At 46.1% G+C, this 25,719-nt stretch overlaps 1 protein-coding gene across 2 annotated transcripts in view; it reads left to right on the top strand.

Moving 5' to 3' along the window:
• Positions 1-25,719, top strand: part of Palld (palladin, cytoskeletal associated protein) — a 330,283-nt gene that overhangs the window by 277,762 nt on the left and 26,802 nt on the right. For both annotated transcript variants that reach the window (XM_042700109.1, XM_042700102.1), the window contains exon 10: positions 19,488-20,117. In XM_042700109.1, coding sequence (XP_042556043.1) covers positions 19,488-20,117 — 630 coding nt within the window. The remainder of the gene's footprint in view (positions 1-19,487; positions 20,118-25,719) is intronic.

The raw sequence follows: 25,719 nt of genomic DNA, 5'->3' as shown, positions 1-25,719 counted from the left end.
TTGGCAAACAAAACGTGTGGGATCCCAACTTCCGTGGAGACCAGAACCCAACAGGAAGCCCAGATAATAAACAATCGCCTGGGTTGGATAAGCTAGTTAGGAATGGTAGGATGGCCAAGACTGGAAGGTCAGAATTCTAGCTCTCAGATAAACCTTGAATGTATAGGACGAGAGTTATAAATCACTGGTGAATCAAACAAGAAAGAATCTCGGGTGTCCTCTGAGATTCCATAAGCACCCCCAATAGTTAGGGACAGAAACAGGCCTTGTGCCCATTTTATAGATGGAGACGCTGAGAAGCAAGAAGAAGCAGCAACGTCAGAGGCTGAGGAAGCCTGGAGCTCAGGGCCGGTGGCTGCTGCCCTTGGCTGATGCGGTGGTGGGAAGTTCTACTGCTTCTAAGCGAGCCACGCCTCAGCTCCCCGTTCTCAACTATATATAGTAAAGAACTTACATAAGAGTGCTATTTTGAAAAGACGACAAAGAAAAGAGAATGCCATTTGAATTTTTTCCACTAAAGCTCATTTTTCATAGGCATGTTTTCTCTGTTTCTACGATGACAACGTACCAGGGGACAGTTCCCCAGGGTTGGAAGAAACCGCTCTGTCTGTGCAAGTCTCGCTAAACCAGTTCCTCTCACACCTACCTTTCCATCGCTGCTTCCCCGGCTCACTGCCGTCCACGGAAAAGGGGCAAAGAAGAACAAAAACATGGCGGCCGTGATTTAAACTGACCTTCTCAATATATTTAGGATAGTGTTGAAAAGGAAAGTTGGAAGTTAAGCAAGATCAGGAATTGACATGGGTTGAATTTTTCCAAAGATAAATGCTTTCACTTAAAATTGGCAATGTTCATTAAAGTTGTGTGTGTGTGTGTGTGTGTGTGTGTGTGTGTGTGTGTGTACACACCAGTATTTGAGGCTTGCTCTCAAGATCTCACACCTTAATTTGGCTTCACCTGCTCCAGGCTAGGCCTCTACCACTTGAGCTACAACTCTACTTCCAGATTTTTGGTGGTTCATTAGCAGTAAAGGTCCCCCCGAGTTCTGTCTGGGCTGGCTTTGAACCGCAGTCCTCAGATCTCAACCTCCTGAGTAGCTAGGATGAGGAGTGCAAGCAGCTAGTAGCCAGCTTCTTAAAGCTTTCTTAATCCCTCTCATCTCTTCTTCAGCCTAATACTTAGTGACCCATAAATTTTGTTAATTTTGGAAGTCACTTTCTCTGCCCATGTAACATTAGACTACATAGTCCGTTTTTCTCAGGACAGATGGATGATTTGCCTAGTAACCTCTTTGACACAAACAAAAGGGTCCACATTTAGGCAAGAGGTACTAGATGTGGGCATCTTGAATGTTCATCGCTAAGCCTCACTGCAGGCTTGAATGAGCATCTACTCTTAAACACTTCATAGGTAGTTGCTTCTTTCATCTTTGGAGCCCAGGGCAGTGGACCTTTGTGGGAAACAGGAAGGACCACAGTTATGCTCATTTAATTTATCAGTACTAGGATTTGAACTCAGGACATTGTACTTCCTAGGCAGGTACTCTACTGCCTGAGCCATGGCTCTAGCAATCACTCAACTTAGTGAGTACAAGAGATGCAGGTATATTTGTTTTCCTTTCCTTTGGAAGAGTAAATGTTAGAAAAGTTTCCTAATGGACAGATCTAAACATATAAACTCTGACTTTCCAGGCCAGTTTCCTTTTTCCACAACTCTTGTGTCTAATAGCTGTTCCTCGCCTTCCACATGTTTATGAAGAGTGTGTGTGGTTCATCTGATTTTGTTTGCTAACCAAAGCGGATCATGAGAAATCAGTGCTTTCGTTATGTATTGCCTGCCACATAGCCTAGAGTATGAAAGGCCTTCATGACTGCACTAGCGTGTCATGCTAAGGACCATTGCATCTGAACACTGATTATTTAAAAGCTTTGTCAACAGCATTACCCCATTGTAATGACCTCAGACCCAGAACACCCTTTTCAACTTTTTCTTGGTTTTCCTTATGAAAATAGTTCTGATATCAAGAAGAAAGACAAGTGAAATACTACGTAGGCCCAACCAACTAAGGAATAATGCTCTTTATATCCATGGAAAGGTAATGCTTAAGAAATTTGTTTGGTGCTGGGTGTTGGTGGCTTATGTCTATAAATGTATCTATTCAGGAGGCAGAGACTGGGAGGATTGAAATTTGAGGCCGGCGGGGGCGGGGGGGGGAGGGGGGGGGGAGATGCTGGTTTTTCAACAGAAAAAGACAGGCATGCTGACACCCAACTATGTCAAGAAGCATGAATAGGAAGACCAAGCCCCCAGGGGAAAAAAATGAGACTCTATCTCAAAATTAACCTAGTGTCCTAGCTGTTCCAGAGGCTGAGATCAAAAGATCTCTTTCTGCCCAGGGCAGAAAAATCTACAAGATCCCATTTGCAAAATTGCAAATATTAGTGTGTCAGGCAAGCAAGCAAACAAGCCAAGCTATTCCAAAGCCCTGAGTACAAATCTCGTTGGGGGGGGGGGGGGGGGGGGTCAGGAAGAGAAGGTCAAAAAGACTGGAGGGAAGTCTCAAGTGGTCGAACACCTACCTAGCAAATTGGAAGTCCTAATTTTAAATTCCAGTAGAGAACATTAAATATCCCCTCTTTGGGGAATAAATGCACCTGGTTAATGCTATCCACAGTCGCTGTAGCTTAACACACAGTGGCTCCCTGTGCAGTTACTCATTGAGAGTTCCGTTGTAATTGTTTAGAGCAAACTCCGAGGTTTGCAGAAGTTGTCCTAATATGGAAGAATGATGTAATGCCCCTGGAAGGGGCCAGGTTCCCCGTGTTTGTTTTATTTATATTAGCTGAATTCCAGGGGCCAATGTACCACAGAGCGTGTGGGCTGACAACTATATTTAGCCGGACTAAGTAATACTGGAAGGCATTTTTTTAAATGTCATTTACTCGATGCATTGCAAGCTGTTTTCCTAGGCACCTTGTTTTTATAAAGGTTGATGAGGCATACATAATACTTTGACTAAAATTTGACTTTGGCTTTGGGGATTAAGAAAATTATCTTCTGTGATCTTGTCTAGAACTTGGCATGTTTTTTTTTCCTTGACATAGTGGTTACTGGGTCAGAAGATGGATTCTTGATGGTAACCCCATTAGCTAAGACAATTCTATTAACTTTTCTGAATGGACTTTAGCAGGAAAGCTAACTGTGTGTTTAAGAGCATTCTCTACCCTCTGCATGGCACCTTATACCCCCCCCAACTTAGTATAAAAGTAACCCCTGTGTCTTCAAACAGTAGACTATTACTGAGGGTTTTTTTCGTTTTGTTTTGTTTTTGCCTTTCTTGCTGGTGTTACACATTTTTATAAACTGAGAGAGAGAAAAAAGAAAGTCTGCATACTACTTGAAACATAAAACCATAGTTCCCACCCAAGCCTTTCCCTGGATGTGAGAGGAAATTCAGATTCCTCTCCATTTCAAAGCCTGCTCTGACTTCTGCCCTTTACCCTGAGTCTTTTTCCTTCCCATTACTTCAATCATGCTTACTAGTGCACTGACTTCCTTCTAGAAGCAGAGCCTCATAGAGTGCCCTGAGCAGAATAAAGCTCTTGGTGAAGGACTCTCCTCTGACCGCCTGGAGGAGGAGCGTGATCGCAGCACAAAGGTGCTCACGCACGCCTGTCCTCATGCAGACGTCTAGAAGAGCGGCTGAGTTTGAGAGACACAATCGTAGAATCCGTTCTGATATTACTTGCTGGGCACTCAGCAGACAAATGAGACATTGAGTAAGAAACTGGAGGACAATGTTCACCGCCATCAAGAACCAATCCATCATCATTGTCACATAATAGTGGTCACCCCCAAAAGCCAAGTCCCTGCAGCCTAAGGTTCCTACTTGGTAGCGCACCTCATACACATGTGGGAGAAGAGTTGGGCTGTGAGAAGCTAGGGGACTTTCAGAACCAGGCTTCTCGGAAGACCATCCATAGACCACGAATGGAAACCCATTTTTTTAATGCAGTTTTAATCTTCTAGTAGTCTCCTAAAGAGGGAGGAAAAGCCAAATGAGATCAACTTGAATATGTACAATTTAGCCTAGAATTTTCCAAATCTATTATCTGAGCATGTAAATAATAGAAAAATTATAAGCCAGATTATTACATTCTCTTTTAGAACTGAGTTGTCCAAATCTGGTGTGTATTTTATCCTGGAGTGCATTTCAGTTCAGGCTAATCACAGCTAAGTTGTTCGGTAGGCCTGCGGCTGGTGGCTACCGTGCTGGAACAGTGCAGGTCTACAGAACTGAAATCAAGTACACACAAAACCTTCACGCCCGCAACTCACTTAGCAGAAACATTAGATAGTTTTAACTGGTCGTCTTCATCTTTCCACATCTGAAAACCATGGCTCATGTACAAACCAAGTAACACTGCTTAGGCAACCTGATAGTAGAAATGAAGTTGATTTGGTGGAAAGAAATCCATTGATTACCTACTGTGCATCAGGCCCCACTCCAGATCCTGAACCACAAAGAGCTCCCCCTCTTAACGTCCCCTCCCCCCTGGGCTGGTAGAGGGGCGGGAATAGAGGGTTTAGAATTTAGGCAGGAAGTTCCAAAAGATACATACATGCAACTATTTCATTGTTAATTCTGTGAAATAAGACAGGATGATGGGTTGGGGGAAGATATGGAATGTTCTGGATCACTCAGATATTAAATGAGACGCTGGGGGTAAGTTGTACTGTGTGCTATAAAAATGATTGTCGTGGGCTGGGAGGGTGGCTCAGTGGTAGAGCGCTTGCCTTGCATGCATGAGGCCCTGGGTTCAATTCCCCAGCACCACATAAGCAAAACGAAAAAAAGCCAGAAGTGGCACTGTGGCTCAAGTGGCAGAGCGCTAGCCTTGAGCTGAAGAGCTGAGGGACAGAGTTCAGGCCCCACGACCGGACCCCACCCCCCCACCCCCCAAAAAAAGATTGTCATTCTGATAAAAAACACTTCTGATGATCAAAAATGACTAAGGAAATTCTCATTTTTCTTTAAAACTTGTATTACATTAAAAAAAATGTAATTACTGGGGAAATGAAAACAACTGAGTGGAGTTCTGTGAACTTTAAGTTATATTGTGGTAGTAGGTCCCTGATGACAATTAGTCTCTCCCAAGAGTATAATAGCCAACATAGCTAAAATATGGAATGTGGCCTAATGAGCAATGTAAGACTGATCATTAGGAGAGATTTTTGTTTTGTTTTTAACTCTAGCAAGCAAAATAAAAGTTTTGTTTTTACATCTGCTTCATCTCTATACTTGCTTAAGCAAATAAATGCCAAGCGACGGTTCTTGGTCTCAAGATTCACTAATTTATTAGCAAGGAAGCCAAAGGGTATGGATGATGTGTATGTGAGGAGATCAAACCCTTTTCTGTGCGTACATTATTTTTTTGGCAGAGGGGGAGTCCGGTCGTGGGGCCTAAACTCTCGGCCTGGGCGCTGTCCCTCAGCTCTTCAGCTCAAGGCTAGCGCTCTACCACTTGAGCCACAGCGCCACTTCCGGCTTTTTTCTTTTTGCTTATGTGGTGCTGAGGAATCGAACCCAGGGCCTCAGGAATGCAAGGCAAGCGCTCTACCACTGAGCCACCTTCCCAACCCCTCTGTGCGTACATTTGCAAACCACTGGAATCTGAGGAGTCCGAAAGGAAGCGCTGAGAATCATATACATAGGAGAGAGAATCTACAGGACAAGGCTGGGGCTGATGTGCTGGCCCAAGAGAGCTTCACCCTTGATTTGAGTGTTCATATCCACGCACTCGGAACATTGCCCGAGTCCACACGGCAGACGCCACCCTCCCCGCCCCCCCCACAGGAGAAAAAAACGTTCTCTAGGAACAGCAGAGCCGAAGTGCAAAAGACAAGAGAGGAAAGAAGGCTGATAGGAGGTGGTAATTTTTTGCTTGGTTTTTAAATGGGAACACAATATGCCTGAAAGGCAAAAAGAAAAGGGCTCGGCAATGATATCATCAATACATATCATAAATAATGTTGATTTTTGAGCTTCTTTGGACATTTTGGTAAACTCCGAAGATCTTCCTATATATTTTAGAGATCCACAAATACTCACAGCAAAAAAAATTAAAAACACAGTAAATCCATAACTTCTTTGTGTCTGTACTAACATCTGTTACACTAATCTTATCTTATTCAGAAGGCACGAGCCACAGAAGTTCTTTATTCCCTGGTATGAGTTGACTGTGCTTCTGAAATTACACATATGCTTTTCTTGCGGCCACCATCCCATTATAAGGTGATGCTTGAAAGGCCAATTAAAGACTTAACGGTGCAATGAAATAGCTTTATATCACTTTGCCTGAAATTATTGTTCTTAGATTACGAGGTGTTATTCTATTGAAACTTGAAAATATGCATGATGCCGGCACCACTCTACGGAGTTATAGGTGGATGAATATACACACCCAGAAGTAATGAGGCCTTGTCACTGGTATGCAGCTGTTGGACAGTCTGCTCTGTGTCACCCTTCCATTCTCCTCTGCATTTCCTCAGGGAAAAAGCTATTCTTGTTGGAACCTGGCTGATGGGAACATCTTTTCTTTGCTCTTTGGAATGCTTCTCTGTCTCCTTGTCAGTAATGACTTAAAAAGATGAAGCATTTGTCCCTAGCTGGGTGTCGTCACATGAGAGACTAAGACCAGACAAACCCAGGCTCCCATGGATCCCTCCTCACTGAACTGGTCGCTCTCATGGATGAGATGACTGAACTTCCCTCCATCTCCATGTGTCTCCATGACGACCATGGAGATCATCACAGACAGTACACTCACTCGAGTGGCTTTTTCTGTTGTTTGTTTTTAATCATAGAAAGAGCAGTTGCGTTCATTCACATCTACAAACCACTTCTCTTCATGCTATAACGATGCTTATAATCTTAGAGTTTCACGAAGCCGAGATGTGGATTACAGCACACTTCATTCCGTCCATGAATAATAAGCTCAGAACCACAGCTGTGCACACTACAAAGCTTTCTGAGGAAAGGCAGTCCAAGACCGTGCAGCCTTTGATTGCATTGGAAAGGGTTATAACTACCATATTAAGGAAAACTCCATTTGATAGAATGCCAGATTAATGACTCTTGATAATGCACAGTCATATATAACCATGTTGGAAACTTCGTGCGGCTGTGATAAATACCCTCATGTTTTTCTGAAGAGAAATTACTTTGGATAATTGGGCTGCTTCATCTAGGAATTATTTTGATGGTTTTCATCATTTCTCAGGGAGGGAACCTCATTTATTATCGTTCTCCCCTGACACATTTGGGTAGACTTCATTTACTGCTGAGGATTGGATCTGTCTCCTGAGGGGAGAGCTCGTCGGGATCTGTCATGACGGCATCGCATCCCTTGGCCTCTAAGGAATGTCAAGGTTAGCTGGTCAAAAGCTAAGAAGGGTGAAAGTCATTTAGAATGTACGGTTCTTTTTCCCTGGTCACGAGTCTCTCAATTCATGCTGTAAGCTACGTCTCTTACGCTTGCCAAAGTGCATTTTTTGAGTTTTTTCCAAGAACTTCTTCCTTCTTCGGATGAAGGGTGCAAATGAGAGCCCAGTGCTCAGGCAAAGCCTGCATGCACACCACAGAACCCTTGGCTTGTGTATGTTGGCTATTAACACTGACACCAGCGAGCGTTGACCTTTAAGGGAAAATAAATGACTTCTGATACCTAGAGCAACTGTGCATTCCTTTCATTTATGCACCCTTGCGAGACTGAACTATGTAGAAAATGTTATTGGCACTATATCATATACTTAGAAATGGTGTGTTTTTTTACTCCAGTGATTGGCTTACATTAATAGAACTTAGAGAAAAAACTCATCTTTTTAAATTGATGTTGTTTATTGGCCTGTGAAAACACAATATTCCTAAACTCCAGCCTATTTTGTGACAACAGTCTCTCAAGAGAGTCACGTATCCAGTGAGTAATATTAAGCTGTGCAATTTTGAAAGACTAGCTGGTGGTTTTTAATAGCGTTGAGGAGCTTTGTTTTTAAGTATTTAAAGGGCACTGGTTAAAACTAATCCAACTTTCTTTTTCAAAGATAATAAAGAAATTCCGACCACTGAAACGCTTGGTGGCACGGTCACCTCTGCCAAGGAAAGCACACAGCAGCCCAGTGGTCAGAGGTGCTGAGAAGGGCTCGCTGTGAGTTCAAGAGCAAAGCCGTGTTAGAGAGTTCCGTTCCAGTTGCTCTAGGCCTTATTCTGTCCATTGCTTTTTCTACAACAAACATTTTGTTAAAAGACAAGAGAATTACCTATCAGTATGCAGAAACTCCTGTGCCACAGAACTCCGTGCTATCCTGTCATGTCTTGATTCTCAGAAATTGGGATTCAGATTCTACTTGCAAGATAAGTGTCAAAGGTACTTATCAATCAGTCTTATCTCCCTGTCTTTCTAACATTATACAACTGGAAATGAGTGTACTTAGTAGACACTATTCATTCAATAATGTTTTATTTTGTTGTTGTTTAGTGCCTGGACTATGGCTTGAACTCAAGGCCTGGGTGCTGTCTCTTAGCTTTTTTACTCAAGGCTGGTACTTTAACACTTAAACCATAGCTCTACTTCCAGCTTTTGCTGGGTAATTAGAGATTAGAGTCCCACAAACTTTCTTAACTTGGCTGGCTTTGAACTAGGATCCTCAGATCTCAGCCTCCTGAGTAGCTCGGATTACAGGAATGAACCATTGGCACCTGGCTTTTCATTCAATAGTTTTTCAATATAATGAATGCTGATGAATGATACCAAAACTGAGAGGGGAAACTGTGTAAGTCTGATCTCTTTCAGAAAACTAACTTCTTCAAGCTGCTCGTACATTCTTATACTTTCTCCAGTAAAAGCTTTTAAAGCTTAGCATAGGAGACATACTGCCTAAAGTTGTGTGTGTGTGTGTGTGTGTGTGTGTGTGTGTGTGTGTGTGTGAGAATGGGTGTAAAATACCTTCTAAACATTGCCAGGCTATGTCTATAGAGGGCTGTTTGAAGCAATCACTAAGCTCTAGTAACTCACTCAGGATGACAGAGTGAGAGCCATCGTCTTGGCAGGGACACAAGTCAGACATGTCCTCTGGGGCAGCAGTCACAGTGCTCATGCTCAGTACTAGATAGACAAGTCCTGAAGTACTAGACAAATCAGTGATACCGTAACCCAGTGGCCATCCCCACTTCTTCCAGCTGTGTAACTCTAGGCAGCTTACGTACCTTGACTCAGTTTCCTCATCTGTAAAATGCAGAAAATGAAGTAGCCCATTGCCTAGGGAATTTTATAAGATTAGTGAAACGAAAAAACACTTTTACTGCTGTTTGGTACCTAGTGAGTATTCACTGTTACTAATAGTAGTAGTAGCAGTAGTAGTGGTAGTAATGGTGGTTGTGGTGGTGCTAACAGTCATGACCGATTGAATTCTATGGACATGGCCTCCCATGGTAGCTGTCAAAGGACAAAGAAACACAGTCTCCTTCCATCTTTAATACAGAAAAAGAAAAATGCACAGGGTTTGTGACTTGCTTGGTCAGATCTGAGGATCATTTATTTCTTATCGCTTATTCTTGGATGATTTGCTGAAGTCATACGGTGGCTAGTCGTGACTTACGTGTCCACCCTGGGACAGAGGGCCGGAGGGTCTGCCTGGCACACGCAAGGCCTGGGGTGGCAGCAGGGCTGGTCAGCAGGGAGTCTGCTGCTACCAGCATTCTCAGGGCAGAGAAGAAAAACAGATGTCCTCACAACCTGTGGAAGTTTGGGGAAACTGTTTTTAAGAGGAATCGGGTCAATTCCCCACTGCTCAGTGCCTCCTTACTTATTAGTGAGAATGTTTACTAACGTGTCATCGGCCTGTGTCATAACTGCCCTTCCTGACGGAGCTGGTCCCTGCCTACACATTCTTCAGCTCCCTATCAGCCATGAACAACTCCTAGCAACCCTTTCCCAACACCTAAAGTCTGAGTGTTGACATCAGCGTCACCTCTGGGGCAGGCAGACATCAGTGCTGCAGATTCTAAACCAACATGGCCCCCAACGCCCCCGCTTGTGAAGGACACCCCCCATTGGATCTTTATGATCTGCTCCACGGTGGACACACAGAGGTCCGTTTCCTCTCTGGGGATGGAGTCTGCTTACGCTGGGACAAAGCAGGGCTGGCTCGCACGGGCTGGCTCGCACGGACAGTGTGGCTGTGGAGCAGGGTAGTGGTGGGAAGAGCACCCTGGAAGGGAGAGCATCACCTTCCATCCTCACCAAGCACCGAAAATATCCCCGAGCCACTTCTCCCCAAGACACACAGAAATGTGGTGAGTTTTTGACTGATAACCAAATAAACTGGAAACTGGGCACGGGTACAGGCTGCCACTGCTTGGAACATGCCAAGGGCCTCACCGAGGCCAAATTAGGAACTGTGTGACCAGGTTCACGAGTGCTCTCTTTGGGGGGAGGTGCACTTTGTAGTCTGGACTCTTCAAAAGCCAGGAATATTAAGTACGGTGATCGTAACAGCACAGCTGGTGATATAAGTATATGCATGTGTAAGTCAACCTTTATGTACTTTCCCCCCCACTGTTAAAAGACGTATTTCCCTGCCCCGTGTTTTCCATGGAAGGCGGCTCGGCCTCTGTGAGCAGAGCTCTGTGCTCCAAAGGACATTAAATTAGTCTGGTTCTGGTGACCTGGCGGCTGGGGGTGAGGTGGTGACACACCACTGCCAGGCCCCCGCCACACCTGCCTCGTGGGCTGCAGGAACTTGCAAGAGGCAGAAAGAGCTGCTAGAGAGAGGGAGGGCGGCAAAAAGACGCAAGCAGTACATGGAGAGCAATGAGAAGGGTGGACTTCCGTAGAGAGGATTGGACATCAGAAAAGGCCAAGAGGAGGAAAACCCAAGGGAAGTTTGGGGAACCGTGAGGCCAATTTGGAAGAACAAAAAATGTGAAGAAGCCCAGTGTAGGCGGCTCACCCCTGTAATCCTAACTACTCAGGAGACTAGATCTGAGGATCACGGTTCAAAGCCAGCCCAGGCAGGAAAGGCCTTGAGATTCTTCTTATCTCCACCTAATTACCAGAAAACTGGAGGTGGTGCTGTGGCTCAAACTGGTAGAGCACTAGCCTTAAGCAAAAGAGCTCAGGGGCGGCGCTCAGGCCCTGAGTTCAAGCCCAACGACTGACCACAACAACAACAACAAAAAAAAAAGTAAAAAAAAGATCTACAAGTGGAAATAAGTTTGACTATTAGACACTATTAGAGGGGAAATCGGACCGGAGTGAGAAAGGCTTTGTTTTGACACATGTGAGGTTTCAAGAGGCCTGTCTATATTGCGTGGACGTAGGTCACAAATCTTAATTTATTCAGGACTGTGGTGTGGGCTAGAGATTGGGCGGGCAGCGAAGCAGTTGACTATGCAAAAGGAGAATAAAAGGAGAATGAGATAAGTTTAGACCTTAGTGAGAGAGGCTCCTTCTTTTTTTTTTTTTTTTTTTCCAGTCGTGGGGCCCAAACTCTGGCCTGGGCGCTGTCCCTCAGCTCTTCAGCTCAAGGCTAGCGCTCTACCACTTGAGCCACAGCGCCACTTCCAGCTTTTTTCTGCTTATGTGGTGCTGAGGAATCGACCCAGGGCCTCAGGCATGCAAGGCAAGCACTCTACCACTGAGCCACCTTCCCAGCCGCTAGAGAGCTGGAAAGGAGGAAAGTCAAGCACAGGATGGGACGTGGGATGAGCAGGATGGCTGATTGGGGACCTCAGGGGAGAGGAGAGCTTGCAGAGGTGGGTGACTCAGCCTCACCGGCTGCAAGGAACTTCAGAGAAAGACACTAGCCCCGCTGGATTCCTGGTCTCCAGCACAGCACAAACCTAGCTCTATACTGATCAAAGTGGCCACCATGAAGTTTTGGAAGATTAGCAAAAATCAGGCCGAAGGATGAAAAGGGTTGTGGTGGAAAGAAAGCAGAGCAGTGTACTGTGATGGTCACTGGCATGCTGTAGTTCAGTGTGTTAAAGGGAAAGCGATGATGGCAGAAGTGCACCCAACCCCAGGAACCATTTCTAGATACACAGAACCCCAAAATGAAGTTTTTCTGGGAAGCATGAATCCATAAGTGTATTTTCCTAAGCAGAAAAATAAAAAAGGCAACTGTGTTAACCAATTCACGGATGATTGTCTGAAGAGCAAACTCATCCTTTAGGTGATTTGCCTCAGGATCATTTGAGTCTGTCTGTCTAGTGCCTTTCAATTTATCAAAATGATTCACACACTTTTCCAAAATCAGATGACGTGGCTATAAAAACAGTATACACACATACATATAAATAACCCACACAAATTAATACCATATTTGAACTAGTTTCATTGATTACTCGTGCCTTTAAAATTAGTTTGTTTATCATGTTTAAATCTTAAAGGACTAAACAAGGACAGATCATAAAAATCTAAAAGTTTATTGAAAATCATTCAGAAAATTACATCATAAATTTCCGTTTTAAAGTGGAAAAATAGCCGAGAGGAACAAGTGGACTATTTAAGGTCATAAATAACTCATGGCAGAGCTAGAGTTGAATGACCTAGACATACCTCTATCTCGTTTACTCTGTGTTCCTACTTGTAAGACACCCTGCCTGAGAGTGGCTTTCTTTCTGAAACTACTCACATAGAAACATTCAATTGTTGCCAGATAGTGGTAATTCACACCTGTAATCCTTGCTACTCAGGAGGCTAAGATCTGAGGGTCATGGTGCAAAGTCAGCTCAGACAGGAAAGTCCGGCAGACTCTTGTCTCCAATTAACCACCAGAACACCGGAAGTAAAGCTATAGCTCAAGTGATCAGAGTATCAGCCTTGAGCAAAAGAAGCTTAGGGACAGCAGCGCTTAGGCCCTGAGTTCAAGACGTAGGACCAGCACCAAAAAGGGGGGGGAAATAGAAAGTTCAGGAAACAATAACCATATGAAACTAAGAAATGCCAAATCCTTTATTTTATTTAAGACAGGAAGTTAAGGCATTTGCCCATCTTTTCCTCTCATTTTAAAATCTCAGCGAAGTTTTATGCTTAAGGCCTTAGCATGCCTCAACATCTGTCTCTCAGAGAGCTTTTTCTTGAGTGTTTCAGTTAGAAATGAGATCACTGATTTTTGCCTCAAGCATTGACAAAGAGGGAGAAAAAAAAGGCAGAAAACAGATTTTTCTGCAAAACAAAAAAAAAGTACTTTGTCTATGTTATGGATTAATACCAAACCTTTTCCATGCAGAACAGTTCATATTCCTTTCATGTCCACTAAATTAGCATAGTTTTTATAAGAATCAGCAGCTAATATCTTCCTGCTGTTTTCACTGGGCTTTGAAGCAGTAGAAATGAAAATCATTCGAGGCATTTTGCTGGGAGGCTGAGATAGTGTGGGTAGAAGCCGACCTCACATTCCTCCCCCAGGGCCACCGTGTGCCCCATCCTTGGGTCCTTGGATCCACGGGGCACCGAGTACAGACATCCTCACAGCCCGTCACAAACCCTCCACAGCTGACGCCAGGCTACAAGTCTCTATCCTTCAGGGTTGCTGGGAATGGGCTTGAATGTCCCAGGCACTACCTCCCACGCCCATCTCTTCCCAGTCTGAGAAGTGCTCTGCACAGATCTCCCGACGGGAGCCAGCTGCAGAATTCCACATCTCAGAAACAGTTCACATTAGTACCCACCCTCCTCCCCAGACTGGTGGTCCCTGCTCTCCAGGCTCCATGAGGGATACAGGCATCCTCTGATTTGTCAAGAGAATTTCCCAGGAGGAAAAGGAAGCAATTGTTCCCTTTCTCTCTTTCTCATGGTCCAAGGAATGACTTTAAACAGAGATCAACTTTATGAGTTAAGACATAAAACGCTACCATCTTTCTGTAGTGGAGCCAGACATGGTTCTTATTCTAAATGCAAAGGGCAAATCTTCCTACAAGAGACTGCACACATGTACCGATACTGCTCAGAGCACTCAGCCTTGAACTCCAACTAATTGTGTTCAGTTCTGGCGCCATCCAAAGAGCGAGCCAGCAAAATGTACAAAAGGCCCAGAATGAATTAAAGACCAAAGAATGTGGCTCTGTAATGCATGTTAAATACATGCACATTCCCAAGCGGTGGTCCGTGTTTAACTTCATTTTTACGTTCTCTTGTTTGCGATACGTCTTACAAAAATCCACATCTTTATCTCTGCCCGCTCACCTAACCTTAGAGGAATTTAAGTTCTTTGTTATTTTTGCACTCATAACCCACTAAACCCAATGTACCAGGCTCTCATTTGGGTCATGTTTGATTTTTTTTTTTTTTTTTTTTTAGTGTGTAACTGATCATTCTCAATTGTTAATTTATATATGTTTACCAAAGGCCAGTATTATTAGTGTTAAACAGCTTAGTAGGTATTATTATGCGGCCGATCCAGTTTCTATAGAAAGGTATAAACTGAAGCCTAGCTAATTAAATAAAAATAAAACAATTGGAGATCATCTGAGTAATGGATAAGTGAATCACTTCTACCTGAACTGAAGCCCTGTAGTTTCATAAGTTCACAAAATCAATATGTGATAGCCTACAATTTAGTTAGCATTATGTATGTATGCATATGTGTCTCACATACGTGTGTGCGTGCGTGCTCTTGAGGCTTGAACTCAAGGATTCTCTCACATTCTTGCTTAGCTTTTTTCTCCTCAACGCTGATGTTCTGCCACTTGAGCCACACCTCCACTTCAGCTTTTGGTGAGTTATTGGAGTTAAGGAGTGTCTGTCCAGGTTGTCTTCTAACCTGGATCCTTGGATCTCAGTCTCTGGAGTAGCTCAGATTACAGCCACCAATACCTGGCCATTTGGAAGTTCTTAAAAGCTTCCAATCCCACCCAGTGGGTGAGTGCCCACATAATGAGCATCCTACTCAGGATGGCTGATGAACATCGTGAGATTCGGAAGTTGCTGCTAGAGGGTTACATTGTGCATCACCTCCCTCACAGTCATGAGTCCACCATGTTTAGTGTTTGGTTGGGTGTCCCGTAGCTTATGAATATTAGGACGAGAGGAGCTTATGGTTCAGAGGCTGTAGCCTTGTACAACTCTCCACAGGCTTTTCTATTATTACACCATCAAAACAAAAGAGCATGCACACACACACACACACACACACACACACACACACACACACACACACACACACACACACACACACACACACACGGCGTTTATAATCCCCTCACAAATGTGCTCCAGCTTCATGATCCCCAGAGTTCCTCCAGACAATTCGGAATACTCCATCTTGGTGAGCGGGAGCAGGGAACAGATTAATTTTTGCAATCCAGATGTTGCCCCTGAGAGAGACATGTGGGGGAATTTCCAATTTACATAAAAGTTGTTTTCCAGAAGTTTCTTCTCACATCGTTTATTTTGAACTTGGGTTGCAGTTCTCTAGGGGAAACGTGATAATGTAGTCATAACATTTTTCACAAACCTTTGTTGTTAACTGAACACACTGGTGAGAACGACACAATGCAAAGATTTGGGAGCTGACCTGCCTGTCACAATTAGGTTCTGACCTTATTAATCCATGGAGACCTTAGAAATTAAGGAAAATAACCTCCCGGGGTGTTATGAGTCCGATCAGTGCTGGGCACCTTGTAGGTTCCCTCTGGCTTTGAGGAGAAAGAAGCGGAGCAGGCTGGAGCCGTCTTAACCTGTCTAGCACTTTACCCAGAATCCCCATTCAATTCCCCACCCGCCACGGCTGCCCCTTTGCCAGCCACTTAGAATGGCAATGAGTGATGTGGAACACTGGTCCCAGCTTTTAAAGTTCTGTAGTATAAAGTAGCCAGGATTGATGTGGTTATTTCCTTCTGATGTGGAAGGTGTTTTCTGAGTTTGCTCCCCATGAGACATGGTACTCATTCCATCCTTCCCAAAGCCCCCGCAGCCTGTGGCCAGCCAAGCTGAGTTTCTGGCCCGCACAGATTCACGGTGAGTCCAGCCTCTGCCTGTACACCTGCTGCCCAGGCTTTCCATCTGTGAATTTTTCCACGCCTGCTTTAATGTGGTAAAGGGAACCATGGCTGGATTAGGAAATTAATTGGGATTTACACTTCTCTTTATTCGGCTCAGGTCTAAATCTTTGCTTTTCGTTTTCTATAAAGCTATTCAGCGCCAGGGAGTGGGGAGGGAGGGAGTAATGGGACTTGAACTTCAGGCTTTGTGCTCTGGCTTAGCTTTGATCACTCAAGACTGGTGCTCTACCACTTGAGCTATACCTCCATTTCATTTTGCTGGCTAATTGGAGATAAAAGTCTCTCCTATTTCTTCCTGGGCTGACTTCTAACCTCTATTCTCAGATCTCAGCCTCCCAAGTAACTAGGACTTTAGATGTGAGCCACCAAAGTCCCACTGTAAAATTCTTCACTTTAAAAGCTCTAGCAAGCTGGGAGCCAGTGGTTCATGCCTGTGATCCTAGCTACTCACCTCTACTTACTAAACTCCTAATCGCTTTTCCAGTTTGTAAGTGGACCATGATGTGCACAACAGAAAGTCTGGTCATTTTCATTTCCTTGAGTATAGGAACTTAGAATTGAAGGATCATTAAAATTGGGAACTTTCTAGCCAGGCATTAGTAGTGTTCACATCTATGATCTACTCAGGAGGCTGAGAGCTGAGGATCAAGGTTTGAAGCTAGTTCAGGCAGAAAAGTCCACAAGACTCTGTCACCAACTAGCTAGCAAAAAGTCAGGCTGGTGTGGCCCAAGTGGTAGAGTGCTAACCCAGCTATGAGCAAGACACACACACACAATGGAGGAAATCCTTAGACTTTTGAGTTGAAAGTATGCTAAGGAGAGGAGAACAAAAGAAGCTGGGAGAGTCTGGATGAGTCATAAAACTAAATCTATAAACAGTCAGGGCTAGTTAGAACTCTTAACTTGGATTTTCATCCTTTCCCTGGTATTTCCAACCTCCAATTCCCTCCATATTATATCCTTCACCTGGTGTTGAACCACTGGAGACTCAGAGCAAAGTTCTTCATGGCCACACATGTGAGCACCCCAATAACTTCTGAAGTACATTTGTAATTTCTTGGACTATCACCTAACTAACAGTAGCACCAGCTCTAGGCCCATATGAGTTAGCAATTGTTTATTGCTTTCACAAGTACACTGATCTATGGAGGAAATCAGAACCATAGTAGGTGGGTTTTTAGGAGCCACTCTGTAATGCTGCAGCAGGGTCTCTTCACCAGCCACAGGACACCATGAATGTGCAGCCAGCACAGAGCCCGGCTATAGGGCGCTTTGCTGACGCAGGCCACGCTTAAAATACCTCCAGACACAGCTGTGGCTCAGTGGCCACTGTGAGTCTAAGCTGGGAGAGTAGGGGAAGTGTGCCATGAGGAAAGCCACCTAGAAGCATCCATCCCAGGTAGAGCCGTCAGTGAGGGTGGGAGAGGCCTTAAGGAATAGAATGTGTTTCCATAATGAGGAAATATGAAGAGATAATAAAGGCAGAAGACCAGGGAGGAACAATCGGGGATTTTAGAATGAGTGCTGGTTTAGAGCTAGCTGGTGGGTGGTTTTTATGAGTTCTATTCCTGTGCCAGCTCTAAATACTCCAAGCAGGAACACATGTGCTGGACCATCTACCCAAACCACATGGACATCTGGAGCTTTGGAGGCCCTGGTGAAACCCAGCAGTGTGTGGCTGCTTTTCAAACGCTACAACTGAGTCCCGCACACCCCACAGAGACCTTTGTTCTTATGACTGGTTGGTGCTCTGCACAGATTAAGAATATATGAGTGCCTTGTCTTTATCCCTCACAGTTCACAAGGAAGTTATTCTTCTTGTCTTTTCATGGGTTTAAGTGTAATCATGTAAAGGGAATAAAAGTCAGGAAAGAGTTCAGAACTCTTCTGGTGTTCCTCCTTGCAATACTTGATAACAGACCTAAGTCTTTACCTTTTTATCAGAAGCTTTGAATCCTTTTATTGCTTTATTTTGAAGATTAGATGCTCATAAATAAGTTTTGCTCTCCTTTGTTTTAAGGTTTGAAGTTAGGTGTGTAGTTTTTTCTGTTTCTAGACTTGTTCCTGTTTCAGCTGATCGTTACAGCGCCGCCTTCTGTTGAGATTGCTTTTGACAGCCTTTGGTCCCTATGTAGGCCAGAGACCTGTGTTAAACAGGGAGGTTTTGAGGGTTGTTGTTGTTTTAAGGTGAGGTTCTAGCGAATTGCTAGCTGCTTATTTGTATTGCAATAAATAAAAATTCAAACTCCTCAATGGAAACCATTTGGGGGATGAAATCTACATTATAAAATTAATAGCATTGTTTATCGGACACATGGTAAAGATGCTTGAATTAGAGCTATTGAGGTTGGTATATGTGATTAGCAATTGTTTCTTACTATAGTTTTGCAGTAAAGTTTTTTTCAGAGAACAAATTCAGAGAATAAAGTAAATCTACAGAAAAAGGAAACCTCGCGTCTGCGGTGGGGGGCCCACTGAACTTTCCACTCTTTCCTGATAGAATTCTTCGGGGCTGCACATGGGAAGAGGAACCTTGTTTTAAAAGCAGAAGTTCCCCGAGCCTTGTAACCCCAGCCCCGGGGAGGAAGGCAGCGGGGGACGGGCGGCGGGCTCCTGCGAAGGGTCGGGCAGGGCCCTGGTTCAAGTGGGAGAGTGCCAGCGTGGGCAAGCCAGCCCCGCAAGCGAGGCCCTGGCGCCGAGCCCGGTACTAGAAAAAAGAAGAGGAAGAAGAGGAAGAGGAGCCTTTTCTCTGTTACTAGTTCTGGTTCCGTTTCAGCGTTAGCAAACGGGGTGGGTCAGCCCCGTGGCATTTCCCCTCCCGCCCTGCCCGGGCAGGTAGAGACTTTGGTGTCCTTGGGCGCTGCAGACGCCTGAAGTTCCCACCCAAGCTGGTCTCCCGCCCGCGCACGATCCCGGGTTCGGACCCCACACACGATCCGGGCTGGGATCCCGCACACCACCCCCGGGTTCGGACCCCGCACACGATCCGGGTTCTGATCCTGCACATCAGCCCCGGGTTCAGGTCCCGCACACGATCCGGGTTCTGATCCTGCGCATCAGCCCCGAGTTCAGGTCCCGCACACGATCCGGGTTCTGATCCTGCATATCAGCCCCGGGTTTGGGCCCTGCACACGATCCAGGCTGGGATCCCGCACACCAGCCCGGAGTTCGGGCCCCGCACACGATCCGGGTTCTGATCCCGCACGCCAGCCCCGGGCTGGGACCCCGCACACGATCCGGGTTCTGATCCCGCACGCCAGCCCCGGGCTCAGACCCCGCGCACGATCCGGGCTGGGACCCCGCACGCCAGCCCCGGGCTCGGACCCCGCGCACGATCCGGGTTCTGATCCCGCACGCCAGCCCCGGGCTCGGACCCCCCGCACACCACCCCGGCTGACGTGTCGCCTTCTCTCGCCCGCAGGGACCCCGCGAGGCTGCAGCAGCTGCAGACCCAGGTCCGCCTGGAGCAGGAGTCCGGCCTGCGGCCCCCGGCGCCGCCCTCGCCGCCGCCCTCGCCGCCCTTCCCGCCGCCGCCCGCCTGCCCCGAGCCGCCGGCCTCGCCCGCCGGGCCCGAGCCCATGAGCGCGCTGGCGCCCCGCGCCGCCGCCATGCAGTCCTCCGGATCCTTCAACTACGCGCGCCCCAAGCAGTTCATCGCCGCGCAGAACCTGGGCCCCGCGTCCGGACACGCCACGCCCGCCTCCAGCCCCAGCAGCTCCAGCCTCCCGTCGCCCCTGTCCCCGACGCCCCGTTCGCTGGGCCGCGCGCCCGCGCCGCCCTTCGCGTCGCCCTTCGGCGCCGACGCCCCGTGGGGCCCGGCCTCCCCGTCCCCGCCGCCTCCGCCGCCGCCCGTCCTCAGCCCCACCGCGGCCTTCCCGGTGCCCGACGCCTTCCCGCCGCCGCCGCCGCCGCTCCCGGCCTCGCCCTGCGCCCCGCCCGGGGCCCGCCTGCACGGACAGACGCCTGCCGCCTTCCTCAGCGCCCTGCTGCCGTCCCAGCCACCTCCCGTGGCCGTCAACGCCCTGGGGCTGCCCAGGGGCGTTACCCCCGCGTGAGTGACAGCCGCAGACCCCGCCCCAAGCCCACCCACCCAGGGGCGCACCCCGCGTGAGTGACAGCCACAGGCCCCGCCCCAAGCCCACCCATCCACTCAGGGGTGTGACCCAGCATGAGGGACAGCCGCAGGCCCCGCCCCAAGCCCGCCCACCCATCCAGGGGCGTCACCCAGCATGAGTGACAGCCGCAGGCTCCGCCCCAAGCCCACCTACTCAGGGGCATCTCCCTGTGTGACTGTCGCAGGCCCCGCCCCAAGCTCACACACCCACTCAGGGGAGTCACCCTGCATAAGTGACAGTCGCATGCCCCGCCCAAGCCCACCCACCGAGGCCTCGGTGGTCCCTCCACCCCAGGGGTCATCTTCATCTGGTACCCGCTTTGATGGTGTTCCTGAGAGTCACCGTCCCACCCAGGACACCCAGGCCGTCAGTGCTTAGGCAGTTCGGCCAGGGGCGCTTCCACCAAACAGATCCGATCACGTCTGAGGACAGAATGCACGCCCTCCCCATCCAACCCTGCGCCTGGGTCTTTCAGTTCTGCATTGCTGTGGCTTTGCTGTGACCTGGCTATTAAGCACACACTTGGGATGTTAAAGTAACCGAAGCAGGGCTATGGCCTAGCAGATGTGAGGCCCTGAATTCAAACTCTAGTACCCACAAAATTAAAACAGAAAAACCTAAATGCTGTCGAGAAAAAAGCCTTTATATTCTACATCTAATGATGGGGGGGGCAATAGATGTCCATATTTGATGCAAATTAAATTAGGATGTGTATAATCTAGTGAGGGGTTGTGGGATCATGTCTTTCTCTGGCCAGTAGAGTTCCCCGGGTGAGTCTCTGCAGTTTGTCCTCTTTTGCAGGGCTTGGGGCTTGAAGTCAGGGCGGTGAGCTCTTCATTTGACTTTGTCACTCAAGGCTAGCATGCTAGCACTTCAGCCACACTTCCACTTCCAGCTTTTTTTGATGGTTAATTGGATAAGAGTCTCGTGGACTTTGCCAAATTGGCTTTGAACCATGATCATCAGATCTCAGGCTCCTGAATCGCTAGGGTTATAGGCACCAGCCACCAGCTCCTGGCTCTCTGCAGTTTCTATTGCTCTCTCAATTCTCCTGCCTCAGTCTCCTAACTACTGGGATTACAGGCATGCACTACCATTTCATTCATATGTACTTAACGTCACATCAGATAGGCATTGCTGTATCTGGCCTTAATTAGGTGCATGGGAGAACTTCAATTAGTGATGTTTTCTCTTGTTAGGCACTTTCTAAATGTTGATTGCATGAATTCTGTCAGGAAGCTGGCGTCTTCTCAAATTCTTATTGGAAAGAACACAGCTGAAATGACTAAATAAATAAAGGAGTGGAATAGTGTGTTAATGAGCTTCTATTGAGAAGCTGAGTCAGTGAGCTTTCCTGAGGAAACTTTCTCCCCATTTTCTCCCCAGCTTTTTTGTTTGAGCTTTTATTCCCCACCCCACCCACTCCCTGGAGTCATCTTGCTTTAAAAAAAAAAAAAAGATTCACAAAGTAGGGGTTGATGGCATGATAGTTCTTACTAAATTAGTACCAAAGCTCACTTTTTGCCAATCTAAGATTCATAAAATCAATTTTTTAATAGAATTTGATCAAAAATTACTTCATCAATTAAAGGCACTGATTGGACACTTGGGCTTAAAATATTTTCAGTAGAAACTGTGATTTATTCAGATTTGTGACTTTGAAACTGGCCTAAGATGGTATCCATTGTAAGGGTTTGCCTCAAGTAACCGAGCACTTGACATGCTTCGCAGCCATACTGTTTTATAATTGTCACCACAAAAGAGCCCAGTAGTTCCTGGCATTTCTTAAAAATTAATGGAGAAACCATGCAGATTTTGTGGTTGTGGAAAACTAAACCAGAGTCAATTGCCAGACTTTCAAGTTGTTCAGCACTGTGACACCAAAGAAAAGTGGCGATGTGAGCAGAGCTGCAGGATTTTAGCTTTGCCAGCCCAGCAAGACATTACTGTGTGGTTACCCTCTTGTCTCGAAGGAATTTTCCTATTGCTAAATCACACACACTTGAAGAATTCATTCCTTTGGTTTGATGCAATGTGTCTTTTCAAAGTTGTTCCTCAGGCGTACTGTGGGATCCATCATTTGTATTCTGAATTAAAAGCAAAAAAATGCTGCCATCTGGCCTTCATAATAATTCCAGATCGTTTACCAAAGATATAGTGTCCCTTTCAGGGCTACTGTGACTATGGCATCCTTGAAAAAACTTTCAAACGCCTGTCAAATTATGTCAAATGCATGAGGAACTCTAGGAAAGAGAAATTCATCAGATTTGTCATAGACATTTTTCAATAGAAATTCTTTTGTTTTTTTCCATCTGCCTTGTTTTACCAAAATCTTAGCTCTGAATTCCAGATACATCCATTCTTGTACTTACCAATCAGGTGTCTTCTGTCTCATTCTATTTATGTGTTCAGCATTGGTCTCATTTAGTCTGAAGAAGAGAAGCCCGACTCATTGCTGCTTCTAGAAGGCCTGTGCCGCCTCTTTCTCAGTTGCTGGGTAGCAGAGGACAAAGCAAGAGAACAAAGGCCACAATGCTAGGGATAGACAATGCCAAAAAAGATAACAGCCTCCAGGGCCCTCTCAGACTAACACCAAAGCTTTGTAAGCATTCGTGAATATGTTACATCCTGGGATATAAAGAGTGTCTAAATGCTGACCTCTTAAGGAGTTTGCTCACTCTGGAATTTTTTGTGATTTCACTGAATTTAAGGAGAATAAGTCTTTTAGTTGGAGATCCTGAAATCATCCTCTGGAGATTTGAGTTTCTGAAATGTATTAGTAGAATTGACTTATAGTACTCTATCAAGGGAAAGCAACATTCAAAATTATTCAGAGCTGGGTGTCAGTGACTCACACCTGTAATCCTGGCTACTCAGGAGGCTGAGATCTGAGGATCCGGGTTTGAAGCCAGCCTGGGCAGAAAAGTCCCTGTGAGACTCTCATCTCCAATAAACCACTCAAAAACTGGAAGTCGTGCTGTGGCTTGAGCACAAAGAGGCTCAGGGACAGCACCCAAGTCCTGAATGCAAGCCCTACAATCAACAACAACAACAACAAAAAAACCCTCCTGGGATCTCATAGAGGCCAAGTCTGGACAATTTCACCTTCTAGATGCTGTGTATGTTCTAGCTTTTTAACCCCAGCCACACGAATATTATTTTTAAATGGCAAGTGACTTCCTGTTAAAGCCAGAGTACACAGCTCAGGAGCAAACTTAGTACTTAGTGTAGGAGACCTGTTAGGACCTGCTTACTGGTTTGGGTAAAATTTTACTTTGAACATGTCTCATGAAGAGACAGGATCTCTTGTTACCATTACTCCTTTATTTTCTGTTAATTAGCTGTTGTTCATTGATCAAAAGCAGATGCTATCTGAGAAAGAAACTAGAGTATCATGCATTCATCTCCACCATAGTATTAACAGTTACCAAACTTGTATCTCAAAAACTTATCAGCAGGCACCAGTAGCTCACTCCTATAATCCTAGCAATTCAGGAGGTGGAGCTCTGAGGTTTGTGGTTAAAAGCCAGCCCAGGCTTTAAACATCTGTAAGACTCTTATCTCCAGCTAACCAGAAAAAAGCCAAAAATGGAGGTATGGCCCAAGTGGTAGAGTGCCAGCCCTGAGTAGAAAAGCTAAAGAACAGCATCCAGGCCCGGAGTTTAAGCCCCAGGATAAACACCAAATCAAAACCAAAGGGGAAAAAAACACTTACAATGACTTTTTCTTTCCTGTGTCTCCCCTTCCCCAATACTTCCATTTTGATGTCTTACCACTAACCTTCCACGCTAACCCTAAACCCTGTCTTCAGTCTTCAATGCAACTTTCCAAAGTGTTTTTGGATATCTACTAGTCTAATGAGATGCTCGCAGAGAAAAACAAGAGGTTCTGGGTCACAACTAGTGTGAGAAGGCAGGGCTCATTCTGGCCCTGGGAACTTTGCATGGTGTCACAATACACAAGCAGCAATTTCCTGGCATTTACAGCCACCTCCTTAGAGGGTTGGTTGACTGCTGATAAAGCCATGGCTTCATGTGCCTGTCACTGTGGCACTTCCTGAATGTGCCGGGCCCTTGGTCCTGTGTTCCTCTCTGTCTCTGCCATCTCCATGGTAGGGTCTGATTTTTGCAAATCCTGGGGCATAGTTTTACTCCCCCCCATCTTCCCCGCACTGAGCTGTCTGGTGAGCACTGGCAAGGCAGTCGGTGAGGGCGATTTGCACATTTAGGAGAACTTCTGGTCAAGAATTCTTGACATCTTTTAAAACTCCTTCCTCTCATTCATTCAGTTTCCCTTGGCCAGCCTCGATTCTGTTTTCCTTCCATGCTGGGGACTGTGCTGGTCTTGGCATGTCCACTCTTCCTCTGAGTGCTGGTGTACACCCGCTCTGAGTGTTTCCAGTAATTCCACATTTCGGAGAAGGACACTGAAGCACACAACAGCCCAAGACTTGGAGCTAAGTGATAACAAAACAATTCTTGCTCCTGATCTTGTGTTCATGCTGACTGAATTCCTTCTTCTCCTTAGTACTTGTCAACATCCTTATCTTTTTTGGGGGGGGGAGTGGGGGGACTCTGTGTGTGTGTGTGTGTGTGTGTGTGTGTGTGTGTCTGTGCACGCATGGGCATGCACACACAACACACGCACCAATCCTGGGGCTTGAACTCAGGGCCTAGGCTCTGTTCCTGAGCTTTTGTGCTCAAAGCTAGTACTCTACCACTTTGAGCCATAGCTCTGTTTCCAGCTTTTTGGTAGTTAATTGAAGATATGGGTCCCACTGACTCTTTCTTGCTCTTGACCCCAGATCTCAGCCTCCTAAGCAGCTAGGATTACAAGCATGAACCACTGGCACACAGCTAACATCCTTATCTTTCAAAGTCTGTCTCAGACACTTGCCTCTTCCAAAGTCCTCTGCATTCATTCTATCCAGTTTTTTTGGTCAGTCATGGTACTTGTACTCAGTGTCCCTGAGCTCTTTTGCTCAAGGGTAGGTCTCTGCCACTTTGAGTCCCAGTTTTCTGGTGGTTAATTGGAGACGAGTCTCACAGACTTTCCTGCCTGGGCTGGCTTCAAACCAAGATCCTCAGCTCTCAGCCTCCTGAATAGGATTACGGGCATGAGGAGGCACTGGTGCCTGGCTCCAGTATTGTTGTCTCCCATTGCACTTAGGACTCGTATTATAAGTTTGGGTCTTAACTCCTAGAAGGAGATGATCACCTAACCCTTTGTGATGAAGGATCATACCTTAGGATTTAGTTCTTTTTACAGGTAATGGTGATTATAGTAATGAAGTTTTTCTCCTTCATTTTTAGTCATAAAACTTCAAGTAGGAAGTGTTGTTGTGGCTCAAGTGGTAGAGCACTCACGTTGAGTTGAAGAGCTCAGGGACAGTGCCCAGGCCCAGAGTTCAAACCCCAAGACCGACAGGGGGCAGCCAGGGGGGTGGGGAGGAGTCCATCTTGAAAACTTCAAGTATATAATAAAAAATGTCGTGATGACATCAAGTAAATACATCACTTTTCTTCCCAAACTACTTTT

Source organism: Dipodomys spectabilis, unplaced genomic scaffold, assembly GCF_019054845.1.
Source record: "Dipodomys spectabilis isolate Male_0828 unplaced genomic scaffold, ASM1905484v1 ptg000009l, whole genome shotgun sequence".
Lineage (NCBI taxonomy): Eukaryota > Metazoa > Chordata > Mammalia > Rodentia > Heteromyidae > Dipodomys > Dipodomys spectabilis.
This window is presented reverse-complemented; position numbering and strand designations above follow the sequence as displayed.